This window comes from Atta cephalotes, assembly GCF_000143395.1.
Source record: "Atta cephalotes unplaced genomic scaffold scaffold00005, whole genome shotgun sequence".
NCBI classification, from domain to species: Eukaryota; Metazoa; Arthropoda; class Insecta; order Hymenoptera; family Formicidae; genus Atta; species Atta cephalotes.
Window position 1 is genome coordinate 5347760 of NW_012130069.1, and position 14396 is coordinate 5362155.

The 14396-nt window shown below is 39.9% G+C and overlaps 2 protein-coding genes across 2 annotated transcripts; one reads left to right on the forward strand and one right to left on the reverse strand.

Moving 5' to 3' along the window:
• Positions 1-212: 212 nt before the first annotated feature.
• Positions 213-4598, reverse strand: LOC105626605 (slit homolog 3 protein-like). Its single transcript, XM_012207899.1, has one exon. The coding sequence runs from the start codon at positions 4596-4598 to the stop codon at positions 213-215; it is 4386 nt and encodes a 1461-aa protein (XP_012063289.1).
• Positions 4599-9544: 4946 nt separating this feature from the next.
• LOC105626375 (integumentary mucin C.1-like) lies at positions 9545-11925 on the forward strand. Its single transcript, XM_012207676.1, has 3 exons — positions 9545-9605; positions 11190-11579; positions 11831-11925. The coding sequence occupies exons 1-3, from the start codon at positions 9545-9547 to the stop codon at positions 11923-11925; spliced, it is 546 nt and encodes a 181-aa protein (XP_012063066.1).
• Positions 11926-14396: the final 2471 nt, after the last annotated feature.

A 14396-nucleotide genomic window follows, 5' to 3' on the forward strand; every position in this document is an offset into this window, starting at 1 on the left:
TGAACTATGTACACATATTTCGCAGGGGTTTGTGACTCGGCACGCGCGCAAAGTTTTCGAAAATTCACAATCTGTCGATCGTGCGTCACGTGAACAAGACTCAGCACAACCTTTTCAGAACGACGATCGTGGCTCGTCGTTATTGTAGTCGGATCGACAGTATGATAGTCCCATGAGTCCCATACGGGGATACCGGGATCGGTCGCAGGGAGCTAAACCAGGTAGGCTTGTCCAGAGGTGGGCGGGGGCGGTGGTGGCGGTGGTTGCTGCTGCCTCCAGGCAGTCCTCTCAAGGGTGGAGTAGTCCGAGTCGATGGACGAGTAGATGTGCTCGGATAGCGGTCTCCTGTGGTCCTCGCCAATGCCGCAGTTGGCGGTGTTGGTGGTGGCGACAGTGGTCGTGATGAGATTACTAGCTGGCACCGCGTCCCGGTAGGCGTGATTGACGGTTAACCTGGGTTGCGCCGGTGACGACGAAGGTGGTGGTAACTGCGGCTGCTGTTGTTGCTGTGGCAACATGGAGGGAAGCGGGGCACCGCCACACGAATAAGCGGGCGGCGCATGTTGCAGCATCAACGCTGACGAGGCATCCTTGAAGAGCGCAGCACGTTGACCGCCACGCAACGTCGACATCCCGGTTTTCTCGAGATTACCGACACCACCATCCAGTGTGTAGGTGTTGATGTTGCGTTTGTATACCAACGGTGAGGATTTGCTCTCGACAGATACATCGCCGACGGCTGTAGTGGTGGTAGTGGTACTAGTAGCAATGATTGCAGTTGTCGTGGACGATGGTATAGCGTACCTTAACCGTTCCCAGAACCTCTTCTCGCCCCATGTAAGAATGAGCGCTGCCGTTCTCAAATAGGGCCGCAGTTCGGGATCGCGTTCAACCTCGGTACTAATATTGCCAGCTTGGATGACGATCAGCTGGGAGGCACGACCGCGCAATGCTTCGTGCAGCGCTGCGCGAAACTCGAAACGCGACCATTCAGTTTGAAGGAAATCACGGGTAAGCACAATTAGCACGCGTCGAGATGCGTCCACTGCCTCGAGGACGGCTGGTGCGGGTGCAGAAGCGCGCAACACGCAAGGCAAATCCCGGTGATGGAGGCAGAGTCTCAGACCAGCCGCACCGTGTTCCAGTTCGACTGCCAATGAGTGCAAGACGAAGTCCTCGTCATTTGGACTGTAACATACGTAACAATCATAGAGGCGATCGCGATCGGCGTCGCAGCAGCCTGCAGCCATCGCGGCTGCAGGACCCATGCTCGTCGTCGTTACGGCTTTGCCCGGTTTCGTGCGCAAGAATCTCAGTCCATATTTGGAATAGGCCCAGGCGCCGACCGGTTCGCGGAACACGAAAGCGAGTACTATAATCACCAGCAAAACAATGATGGCTGAGAGAGTGGCAGCTACTAACGGTAAATAGTCCGATACCATGATACTCTCAATGACGCCACCTTGAGCGAAATAATCCGAACAGGCGGTCTCGTTGACATTCAAACGACGTCGATAAGATGGTCTGGCGTCGCCGCCGTAATAACACCATACATCGCCAGCGTCAATAACTTTGTGCGCATTGTCTGACACCCAAGAAGACAGTTCCTGCAGAAATTTGCAGCGGCACGACCATGGGTTGCCGCCTAGCGATAACTCGACCAATCGAGCGTTCAAAGTGACTTGCCACACTGGGAAGGTTACCAACCGATTGCCATGCAATCTAAGAATCTCAAGCGATCGCAACGGCAAAAACGTAAGGTTGCCAATGAAGCCAATCATATTGTTCTGTAGATAGAGCTCGCGCAAATGCGATAATCGCTCAAACTCGAAGCCCTTGAGTTCACGTATACGATTGTCTTCGAGATGTAGAATTTGCAGATTGTTGAGGCCGTTGAAGGTGCGATTCTGGATGGATTCAATGCCACTGGCATTTACATATAACACGCGCATGTTCTTACGGCCGATAAACACGTGATTCTGCAACTCTCGTAACACGTTGCCATCCAGATAGACTTCGGTGGCATCCATCGGTATCCTACGCGGAATTTCTTCGACTCCAAGACCTGAGCAATCGACTGCATTCGTATTCCATGTACGATCATTGTAACACTTGCAACCTGCTGGACAGGTCATCTCGCAATCACAGGCGTCAAAATCACAACAATGACAGAGGGCAAAACAATGCGCCTCGTAGCGGCAGAGGAACTGTTCCGAGCGTGCAGTCGAGGCTGGGACGATAGCGACTCCCCGCGGGCCAGAGGTACGGCACATCGCATTGTCAAGATCCATGACACGCGGATATTCCCTTGTCGAAGTTTGGTTATTGATGGCCGGCAACCAGTCCATCGAGCAATTGCAGTTGAAGGGATTGCCACCGATGTAAAACTCTGGCAGCGGTTTATTCTCCGGTACTTTGGTCAGCAGTAGCGATGTTAACTCCATCGTCTCGATCATGTTCGCATACATATCAACCCGAGTGAGATTCACTTTGTCGGCGAATGTGTTCGGTCGTACGGTGCTGATGTAGTTGTTGTTGATGAATAATAGCTCTACGCTATCTGGCACAGACAACGGCGAGAGTTCAGTGATGCGATTGTGACTAGCGTCCAAAGTCTTCACTTTAGAATTGCGAATTTTATAATAATTGCCAAGACTTTCGATAAAATTTCCGTGAATGTCGAGCCACTTAAGATTAACCGGTATAAAGGCATAATCGAACCACTCTATGTGATTTTCCGATAAATTCAGTAACAGAAGGCTAGTGATGCTGGTGAATACACCGTTGATTTCCGACAGAAAGTTGCCATCCAAACGGATAGCTTCCAATTTGATATTACGTTCGAACGCGTGCCTTTCCACGTGTTGCACTTTGTTCCGAGCCAGATTGAGGATTTGGAGATTCGGCAAATCCCAGAGCATACCGTGAGTCAGATTACCGATGTCGTTGCCGATTAGACGTAGACCAGTGAGTTGATGAAGGTTACGGAAGGAACCGTTGTGAAACTCGCTGATCCGGTTCTCACCCAGGTCAAGGGTCTTGAGGAAGGCGAGGTCGCGTAATGCGTCCGGCACTGCAGTAAGCTCGTTACCGCTGAGATCCAGTTCCTTGAGATCGGAACAATTGCGAAACGCCATCGTGTCGATATTCGAAATCGAATTCCCGGACATAGTCAGGCGATTTAGTACAAACAGACCGTTAAATAGCTGTGCTCCTATAGTATGGAGCTTGTTGTCAGAGAGTTCGAGTGTATGAAGATTGTAGAGCGGCAAAAAAGCGTTACTTTCTATACGGTCAATAGAGTTATTGCGTAGGTCGAGGATCTGTAGAAAGAACAAGTCCTTAAACATGCGAGCATCGATATGTGTCAGCTGGTTGTATGAAAGATCAAGCACAATCAGGCGAATCAAACCGAGGAAAGTAGTTTCGTCGACACGATCGCTGCCAAGGCGGTTGTTGGCGAGATTCAGCACTAGCAGCTGCTCCAGCTGGGTGAACACGCCCCGTGGCAAATCACGTAGGCCGTTGTACGCCAGGTGTATCTCCCGTAGGTCGCGCGTAGTTTTGAACAAATCCTCGGGCAGCGAATCCAGAGAGTTGTGGCTAACGTTAAATGTACGCAGCACAGTGAGTCCTTGTAAGGCATTTTTGCCGATCTCGGTGATCGCATTGCGCTGCAGATGTAGCTCTTGCAATTGCCGCAGGCTCACCAGCGGTCCGTCATCAAACAGTTGCCGTAATTCATTGCGTGATAGATCCAGAATCCTGATATCGGCGCGACAGGATCCGTCGTTAATCTCAGCACGCACTGTTAGACCGATATCATCGACGTCGCGGATACGATTGCCAGTGAGATTGAGAGTCTGCAAATTGTCGAGCTCGCAAAGCAGTTTGGGCGGCAGCGCGAGTACATTGCTCTCGACGATCTCCAGAGTATGAAGCTCGCGGAGACCTCGGAGCGAACTCGGCGCGAACTCCAGATATCTGGCAGCACCCCAAGCAGCATTGAACGTCTGTACGACGAGCCGCTTAAGATCCGGTAATGGCAAAAACGCATCCTCTGGAATACGTAACACTTTGCAGCCGTGCACGTGCAATTCATGCAGACCGGCCAGCCGCTGCCAACTTTGCGCGTTCAAGCTGCTCTCAAAGTGGTGTACATCGCTGCAGCGAATCCGTAGTTTAAGTGCGCCATCAAGGGACGGCGCCAGGGTGACGATCGCCGTAGGATCTAGCACCCGAAGGGCGCAATCCGCTGAACGGGTGTCGTTGCCAGCCTCGTTAGTCCACCGGCAGGCGGCCGCGGCGGGACCAGGATGCGTCGACACCAGCAACAATAGCAATAGTGTTGTCGCGAACAGGCGATTGAACGGGGTAGCTACATTGACCGTTGTCGCTGTTGATGTCGACGTCGATGACAATGTAGTTGAGGATATTGCCGATAATGTTGCCCACGATGATGTTGTCCACGGTGATGATGTCCACAGTGGTGTTGTCCACAATGATGTCGTCAACGACGTCGTCAACGACATCGTCGTCGCCGCCGTTGCCGTCGTCACAACGACATCACTTCTCACTGTCGTCATATCACGTCGCATTTCTACGAAGAGCAGCCTATTCCTTTTGCTCTCGACGTCCTCGTCGAGTCGCGCGTCGGGGCAACGACGGCGGCAGCGGCGGTGGCGGCGGCGGCGGCGGCAGCGACGACGACGACGACAGCAACGGCGACGACGACGACAACCACCACAACGGTGCTCGTTTCGGCAATCTTGGGGTAACGAGCGGTCCTCCCCTTTCTTTCTTTTTCATTCACGCAACTCACACGCGTATCCGGGTGACACACGGACTTGCGGCTCGGCACGACGTCGACGACGACGATAACGGGGAGGACGAGGAGGCCGACGACGACACACGCACGCACGCCACATACACACGCGCGGGGCTGCTCCACAAAAGAGGGAGAAAGAGAGAGCGAGAGAGAGCGCGCGCGCGCGCGCGCTCACGCACCTCGTATCACGTATCAAACGCGGAGCGGCCCATTTCCCTCGCCCTTTATCCGCGAGCTGGTCATCACCGCGAGCCACCCCGCTGCTGCCACCCCAGAACACCGCACCGTTCACCCGCGCTACCGCGAGCTCTCGTCACCTCCCCCGTGTAGATTGACCGTCGTATCGTCGTATCACGATCTCACAAATAAAGATACGCTCTTCTCTTTAACAAGTCACAAATCAAGATACTCTTTTTTCCAATCCTTATAGCAAATATCCAATCCTATGAGATATCAGAACGTTCATATCTTGTTCTTTCACCGCAATGCAAAATCAGTCCTTGAATCACGATTGTGCACGACGGTGGCCTAAAACGCTCTTTGATGATCACGAAAACAGGCCCATACGAGCGCAAGCACTCGTGCTGTGCACCGTCGCGCGCACTCGCCTCGCATCGAGCACCAGCACTGAACCCGTGAGCTGTGAGCGCTCAGCGCATCATCGGCATTCCCGTTCCCGACCGTTGCGGTCCCCGGTTTACCCCGCCCCGCCGCCGACGATCCTAGAGGGCACCACCTTCTTGTAACCGTCAACAAAAGCGGGGCATAATCGAACAATCGGAGACATATAATTAATTGATAGGATTGAGGGAAAACTCGTTCTGGAGCATCCGCAATAATATCGTGGAGAAATTTTACTATATTTTACTATATTTTGGATCTTGTATGTAGATTGCTTATTCTATATTTTTATAAAACTTGATATACGACTTAAATTTCGAGCAGATTGGAAATTTTTAGCTTTTATAAAACTTGAAAAATATTTTTCGGATAAATCGTGAAAATAAGTAATTTGACATCAAATAAATTTTAAATGCTACAAGAAGAAAGAAATCTTTATTAAAATTATAGTTTTGTTTTTGAGTCTTTCAATCATTATAAAGATCATTATAAAGATCCGTTCGCATTACTTGAATTTCGGTATTTCAGTGTATGTATGAGATCAGGTCAGAAGTAAGAAAATAACTGATAACAATTTATGGAGAATATTGTAAAGACATGATATCAGTTTGAGAAAATTGAAATAACAAAATTCTTTGATATATATCAAAGGATATACATAGATTTTAAAATTATGTAAATAATTTAAGCGATTATTGCATGTTATTATTGTCCACATATGTATAACAAATTATTTTCATTCTTATAGTTTTAGTTATTTTCATTCTTATAGTTTTAAAATAACGATAGAGTGAGCAGAATCCAGTTAGCATATAACAGAATTAAAGTCTCTGTTTGCTGCTAATATATATGAAGTATATAAATAAAGTATACATTAAAAAATACCAAATGTCTATATTTCACATTGCTTTTAAGAATGTGAAAACGCAAATATTGAAGAAACTGCATAAAATATTTCATATATACACACATATATATATATGATATATATGAAAATATGGCGAATCTTTTAATCTCCTTTTCAGTCTTTTATATTTATCGAGAATAATATAAAATTTGAAATCATAAGAAATTGACCAATTTCTCATAACTTGAGATTTTATAATTACTATGATCGGTCGCTATGCCAAACGCTATAAAAATCATCGATTTTTATAACAACTGTAGCGGGTTTTAAATCGACTAGGGTACCTATTATGGAACATGAATTCCGTTCGAAATTATTCCCTGAAAACACAATAGAAATCTAGAGAATAATTACATGATTCCGATTGAAATCCATTTCAACTTGTTCCACGATAGGTGCCCTGAATTGGATTGCTTTGCTATTGGTTGAAATTTACATATTTTATCAATAGTAGAGCTTGCAGCGCCAATCCAATCTAGTTCAAAACCCACTACAGTCGAAAACGCTTATACATTTAAGACTGTCTTATTTTAAGCGGCGTCTACAAAATTTTAAGATATAAAACTTTAGTCACAGTTGAATGTGAGGAAAATAATTGGCTATGATCGGACAATTTCTAAAAATTTTTTTTTACATCTTAAAATCTCATTGTAGACGCCATTTTAAATACGGTCTTAAGCTGTTACGAATCAATCAGAGAATCGTGTTAATTTATCTTATAAGATATTGAAACTGTTTTATGTCTGTTTTTATATAAATTAAACTTTAATCTCAGTTCAACTTACTCTTCATTTTTTAAATTCTTACAACTAGAAAAAAATAAAGAGTTAATTAAACCAAAATTAAAATTAAACTGCACTTGATAAATATGGGCATTCAAGAATTAAGTCTATACAAATCTATAGGTTTATAAGAACGATGAATATCACCCTACGTATCTCCTAGGATACATTCAAGAATTACATCTAAATAACTCTAAGGTTGGTATTCATAGTCGGATTTTATATTTAAGACTATCTTAAGCAGTCTTAAGATGTCACAAACTAATCAGAAGAGGCCGGTATTCAGTCAATTCTTATTTCAAGACCAGTCTTAAGTAATGTTTTAAGACTCTAATGCGGTCCTCTGATTGGTTTGTGACAAGTATTAAAACTATACTTAAGACGGTCTTAAAATAAGAATGACGAATACCAACTTAAGCTATAGTTTGCGTTATACTCACAAAAAGAAGGAGACTAAATTCAAGCAACCAGTTACGAAAAAGTGGACTTGATTTCTTGCTTCAGAAAAGCATTGTACGGAAGAATACAGAGGAAGAATACACCTTTAATCAAAGATTAATCAAAGATTAAACTATACTGGACGTAAGGATTTCAAATTTCTTCGAGTGAGAAAAGAATATAGGTCATCTCACTCTTCCACCAATAGCGGCGTGTATATATCATGCATATACATCGCTACTGGTGGAGAGATGAGATGGCCTGTACTCCTTTCTCGCTCGAAGAAATTTGATGAAATCTTTATGGCACTGAACTATGGATACGATCAACAAATGCTACAAATGCTTTAAAGCAATTTTTGATTGGTCAATTTGTAAAATTCTTTTTTCTAATTGGTCAACTAAACGCTTCAAAGCATTTGTAGTGAGATTTTGACCGCAGTCTATATATACACTAGGCATCGAGGAAAATTCATGGCCACAATTGATCAACCGCCAATTTTAGTTGGGATGATTTTGAGGGAATCAGAAGCGTTCGCGCACTGCGATCGATGTATCGATCGATGTATTATCGATGTATGAAAATCTTTTTATTAGTACATTTAATAAAATAACATTAATAACATTTTTTATATCTTACATCGTGCATATACATATGTGCAGGAATTGATATATTTAATACAAAAATTATTATCTATAAAATAAAATGTCCTTTTTATTTCTCTGCCACCCTCAGGTACACAGCACTTCATGTTGATGCTTTGCACATTTTACAGTGCTTTGCACATTTTTCACGCGATTTTATAATTTTTCAAAGTAATCTTTTAAATATAATCCCACTCTCTCTCACGATCTTGCTTTTTTAGTGAGACATATGCGTAGAAAATTATATTATGGTATTCATAGTCAGATCTTAGATTTGTTTTCTGTGGCTAAACTACTACACTTTTGGAACTTAAAGCGCTCGCTGCTATTGATGTATTCTTCCAGATCTAAAATGCTGATTGGATGATCTAAAAGGATACACCAATAATAGCGAGCGTTCACTCAACTGTTAAGTCCGCTGAACGCAATCATTGTGAGATAGATGTACGTTTGATATTTATTTAAAGCGAGAAAGAGAATTCTAGAACAGTCTAGTGCAGGAACAGAAAACAGACCACTTATTGCTTCTGCACACTGGACGCGGAAACGCTTGCCGCATGGCAAAATGTGAAGCGATAGCCAATAAGCTTACAGCTCCTAATGTATTCATTGGTTATCATGTGCAGAAGCCATCATATTTAAAATTGTCTTAAGTACGATCTTAAGAAGAATCAATCAGAGAGAGACTACATTAGTGTCTTAAGACATTACTTAAAGGCCATTCTACATTGGTCGTACTGTAGCGTCGGAAACGTCGTAACATCATGCGACTTTAAAATTGAAGCATTGGATTGGCTGAAGCAACACGCTTGTGACTTGTGACGTTTACGATACGACTAATGTAGAATGACCTTAAGACGGTCTTGAAATAAGAATCGACTATGAATACCGGTCTATTACTCGTATTTTAATCCCCATATTCATAATCAGACCTTGACCTTTAGATGCTCAGCCAATAAAATAATTCATAGAGTATCTAAAAATAAATTTAAGGAAGCTTTAAGTATAAGGCCTAACTATGAATACGGGCATATGATTCGAATATAAAGCATATGTAAAATGAGTAAACTTCTAAACTTTTAAACTCGCCCAATTTCTTATCTAGGGACTATTAAGCCGTATTGTTGGCAACCGCGTTATCGCCATCTTTAACGTTGTAAGTAACGGTCGCTACTGGTCGCTGCAAGTCGTTTCGAAGTTGAGAGTTCACACGACAATCACGATCAGTTCGGTGTGGTTGAGTGGCGATGCACGTTGTATAATCGTTTTGTATCGTCTCTGCGCATTTTGAAAAGAACAAGGAATTTTTGACGATTTTCGAAATATGAAGTCTGCTTACTTGATCTGTGCGTTACTGTGTGTGCCACTGGTGCTGGCCGTGGAGGGTGAGTTGGTTAATTCTAAATATTGGCGCGTAATGATTACAAAATGTATTGCTTATACATGCGTAATAATGAAACTTAAAGCACGCGGTATCGGGTGGATAGTAGTCAGTTATTGTATTCCACGTCTTATCGAGGGACGCCTACTCGCATCGAATTACCGATAACGGCACTGTCGGTTTTTTCCAGTAGCGACGTTCAAGAAATTTATGCATTCGTAGACTTGCGCTTCCGCATTCAGGCGATCATAACTTTTTCTTTAAAGTGGAACCGTGAAAAATGAATTTTTATATATGCCTATACACCCACATGCATACAAGAAATTTTCATGTTTCTACTCTAGGGATAAAGTTACATGATCGCTACTCTGTTCACGCGTAAAGATGTTCTTTTTTGAGAATATTCTTTTTTTCTTTCTTCTTTTCGTGAGAAGTCTATAAAAACATAAGATTGATTAGAAAAAAAAAACATCGAGCTGTTAAAAACAGCGACTCAGCACATGTCTCTTACACATGTTCGACCTTCGTTACACAACAGCGGTAGTCTCGAGTAGATTACTATTGATTTTCGCTGACCACTACTATCCGAATCTTAGGTATGACGATAACAATCGAAGCGCGCAATGACTTAATGTTTTATCGTCGTCAGCATAGTTCGCGGTTGCCGATAAACGATATACATATAAATACTACTGATACTGAAGAAGTTGAAATCTCGTCATATATAAAAAGAAAAACATTCTTTTTATGTATGCCCGTTTCTACCAATGTAATTGATAGATTTCAGTTAGACTTAATTTTTTTAAATTTATAAAATAGAAAATGATGAATTAATTGAATTGAAATTAATTGAATTAAAATTAAACTACATTGCTAGAAATGGGCGTTAGTTGAACTGTTTATCTTTCCTCTTTTTTACTCTATGAAGAGAAAAAGAGGAGAAATGAATGAGAAGTTCAATTAAAATGACAGATCTAAAGATATTGATATGGGTTTGCATTTGTCAGACTTTAAGTGATTTACATCTTAAGTTGATTTACATCTGAAATTTATTTGACAATACAATTATTTGACACAGTAAAAAATTAAGAAAGTATCTTGAAACGAAATGAAAACTACAAAAGTGAATAAATTTATTAGATGACTAATAAATATTGTAATGAATTTGTCATTTTTTTTTTTTCATATCAAAATACATAATTCTCAAGTAGAAATTATATTCGAACGCAATAAAATTTTTTTAATTGCAGAACATCGATCTGAAAATATCATTTATATCATTACAGAATGAAATTGAAATTTCATTTTATTTTCCAAATTTTATTTTCGTTTCATATTTTTAAGAATGAATATTATTAATTAAGTAATATCTTAAAATTATTTTACTTAATGTTTATGAGTGATGTGCATATGCGTTTATGCACGGTGTATAAAAAATATTTGCTCGTTATGAGAACAAAATCAACCTTTGAATATTTTTTTTTCATTAGAAATTGCAAGAAAGACAGTTTTAAATGTACATAAAAATTGAAATATATGGAATATTTATTTATTAAAAAATTAATGTATGGATTCTTCATACATTCAGATACAACGCAAAATGGAACTACTTCTCCAATGGAGTCTTCAAACCATAGTAATCAGACTCAGCTCACAGAAAAGACTACTGCTGTACCAATGATTAATTCAATTATTACTACAACTCCAAATAGTACTACTCCTACTCCTACTACTCCTACTACTTCTACTACTACTACAACTGTTACTACTCCTACCACTAACTCCACTACTGTTACTCCTACTACTACTACTACTACTACTACTACTACTACCACTACTACTACTACTGTACCAACAAATACAACAACAACCAGCATTCCAACATCTCCACCTACATCCACTAGCACGGCTTCATCGAAGACAACAGCTGTACCACCATCTTCTAAGGATCGTCAATTTGATGGTCTAAGCTTTTTTGGTAAGAGATATTATTCTGTTAGTTATTTCTATAAATTAATTGAGAGACTGTATTTTACAATAGATAAGACAATAAAATAAAAAGTTTTACAAAAATTTTATTAAAATAATTAAAATTGCATAAATTACAAATACTGGTTATAAAAAAATTCTTTTAGATGAATTTCTTTATTATAAATTTTTCGTTGTACTCGATTTAATGTAACAGATATGGTTAAATATCAAATAGTCATGCATATATTTTTGTTGCAGGTGGTATTATCCTTACTACATGTTTGATGGCAATCGCCGCGTTCTCATGGAAGTTCTATAGGCAATGCAAGGAAGGAAACTACCGTACACTGTGATAACGTGCAAGGCGCTACATAACAGACTTTCGTCAAGTAAACACAATTAATTGAATTAAGAACTATGAATAATTATTTTATTGTAATAATATTGCGTATTTTTATAACGCAGTTAAAGTGTTGCGTGGTTAAGTGCTCTTAGTAATGTGATGTACAACCACGTTCCGTTTTTCTCGATACATGTATGTAATAAAGAGGGAGGGGGGAGGTCATGTGTATTCGTATGTATTGGAAACAACATTGTATGTATATGCGTCATTTTACTAGTAGATGAGAGATTGTGACGATTACGTGTTGCAAGTAGGAGCAGTAGAGGATATGAGGGAGAGGGAAAGTGGGCGCATTGACGAAAGCCAATGACCAATCAAACGTACATTCCATAAGAGAGAAAAAAGGGAGATAATAATTCTTTAACGCGTATTATCCTTCTTATTAGCTTTCGCTCAAACTGTTAGCAAGCTATATCTTTAATCTGATATATACATTCTGATATATACTGGTATATACATTCCGCAGTAAAGTTATATAAGATCTGATTTTTCTACGAGAAGAGAGAGAGAAGAGAAAGTATTAAACTTAAGAAACATTGAGCTCGATACAGGTATTTTAGCGTGAAAACGCTATGCCAAAGCGAAACGAATCTTCGAAATATTCGAATTTCAAACAGACGTATAAATTACATCGACGCGTCTGAGACGCGCTATATAATATGAATACTTAAAGCCGGTTATTGGCTGTTATTTACAAAATATATATATATAATAGTTTTGTGGTATAATATATGATATGCACAAATTAACTCTCTCCTTTATATATCCTTATCACTGGTCTTGCTCTACAATATTTTTTCGACAAAATCTGAGCAACGCGTAGATAATCTTATAAACATCTTATAAACACAAAGTATCATCAAAATGAAAGTTCCTTTTTTAAATTAGATTTTGTATTTTTTTACATATTTATTTTTATTTACTTAATATCGCCTAAATTTGCATTGTATATGTACAATATGCATATAACAATTTTATTTTTTTGTAATTCCGTTCTTGAGAATACTCAAGATATTGTCGATTATTTACACGTTGCAATCGTAACCGCCGTTGTCATAAAACTCTCTTTAAATTCTTAAAAATACTTATTCGTTAAATAGAATGCCTAAGTATTAAATAGTTCCTTTCTCACATATTCGCCTAAAATGAATCAAAAAATCAAGGAAATGCTTTTTACTTTTTCTTTTTACAACATATTATCAATAAATACACAATTTAATTTACGATTTTTTTCAAAGCAAGTATTGTGAGATAATATTTTAAATAGCACAGTATTGTATTAAGGTCCAGTTTCATAATTCACTGTTAACTCTTAATCGAGGTTCAACCTGTTTCTCATCTCTTTCTAGTTCTAGAATTAGAAAGAGATAATGGATAAGTTGAACTTCGATTAAGAGTTAACCATGAATTGGGAAATTGGACCTAAAGGCGGTATTCATAGTCGATTCTTATATTCAAGATTTCTTAAATACAATCTTAAGATGTCACAAATCAATCAGAGGGCAGTATTAGCATCTTAAGACATTACTTAAGATGATCTTGAAATAAAAACGGACTATGAATACCTAAATATGTTAAGCGATATTCTAAGTATAACGTGTCATGTTTATTATAAAAAAAAACAAAGAAAGATATATTATATGTTACATTGTGCAATATCTCTTTCAGTTTGTCTATACAACATTGAAAATCCAAATACTGCATTAATATTTTACGAAGCCTATAATCCTCTTCCTGATATTTCTTTCTTAATTACTATTACAGTCGTAAAGTATCATTATCATAACAGATATATCTCTTGCATCATCTTTCCGTTTTGTCAATATTTTTTATTACGAAGAGAATTTTGAAAAAAAAAACAGAAATACATGATCTAAATAGAGTAAATTCTTATATTTAATATCATTTTAGCGGTTTTGACGATACCAATAGCAAACATAGCGATTCTCGGCCCAGCGATTGATTGTTTTTGCAATACCGGAGGAAAGAGTGTTTCTTGCGCATCATCGTTTACTTCTGCAAACGAGAACAATTCTGACGTCATTTTACAATTTATACGTCGCTCATCCGAACAAATTTTTTGTTGCCATTATATCGGGAATACAAAGAGATACCTTATCTGTTTTCGAACATCTTAATTACTGTTTTATAATAATTTAATTATGATATTTTCAAACAAATTCATTCAATAATCATAATTGCTGCCGAACAGAGAATCGCTACGTGTTTTGCAATTGGCATCGCCAGAACTGCTGACGCGATATTAAATACAAGAATTTACCCTGTTCAGAAAGGGTATTGATCGCATACCGCCATTGTTATACGTACTTGACACACATATTTCCGCTTAAAACTAATATACTGCTTACACACACACACACACACACACACACACACACACACGCACGCATACAGAACGCG

What these genes read in the sequence shown, in the direction of transcription:
- LOC105626605 (XM_012207899.1), bottom strand. Translation starts at nt 4,598, where the DNA reads ATGCGACGTGATATGACGACAGTGAGAAGTGATGTCGTTGTGACGACG.
- LOC105626375 (XM_012207676.1), top strand. Translation starts at nt 9,545, where the DNA reads ATGAAGTCTGCTTACTTGATCTGTGCGTTACTGTGTGTGCCACTGGTG. An exon ending in ACTGGTGCTGGCCGTGGAGG is followed by an intron (nt 9,606 to 11,189) that starts GTGAGTTGGTTA and finishes TCATACATTCAG; the next exon opens with ATACAACGCAAAATGGAACT. An exon ending in TGATGGTCTAAGCTTTTTTG is followed by an intron (nt 11,580 to 11,830) that starts GTAAGAGATATT and finishes TTTTTGTTGCAG; the next exon opens with GTGGTATTATCCTTACTACA.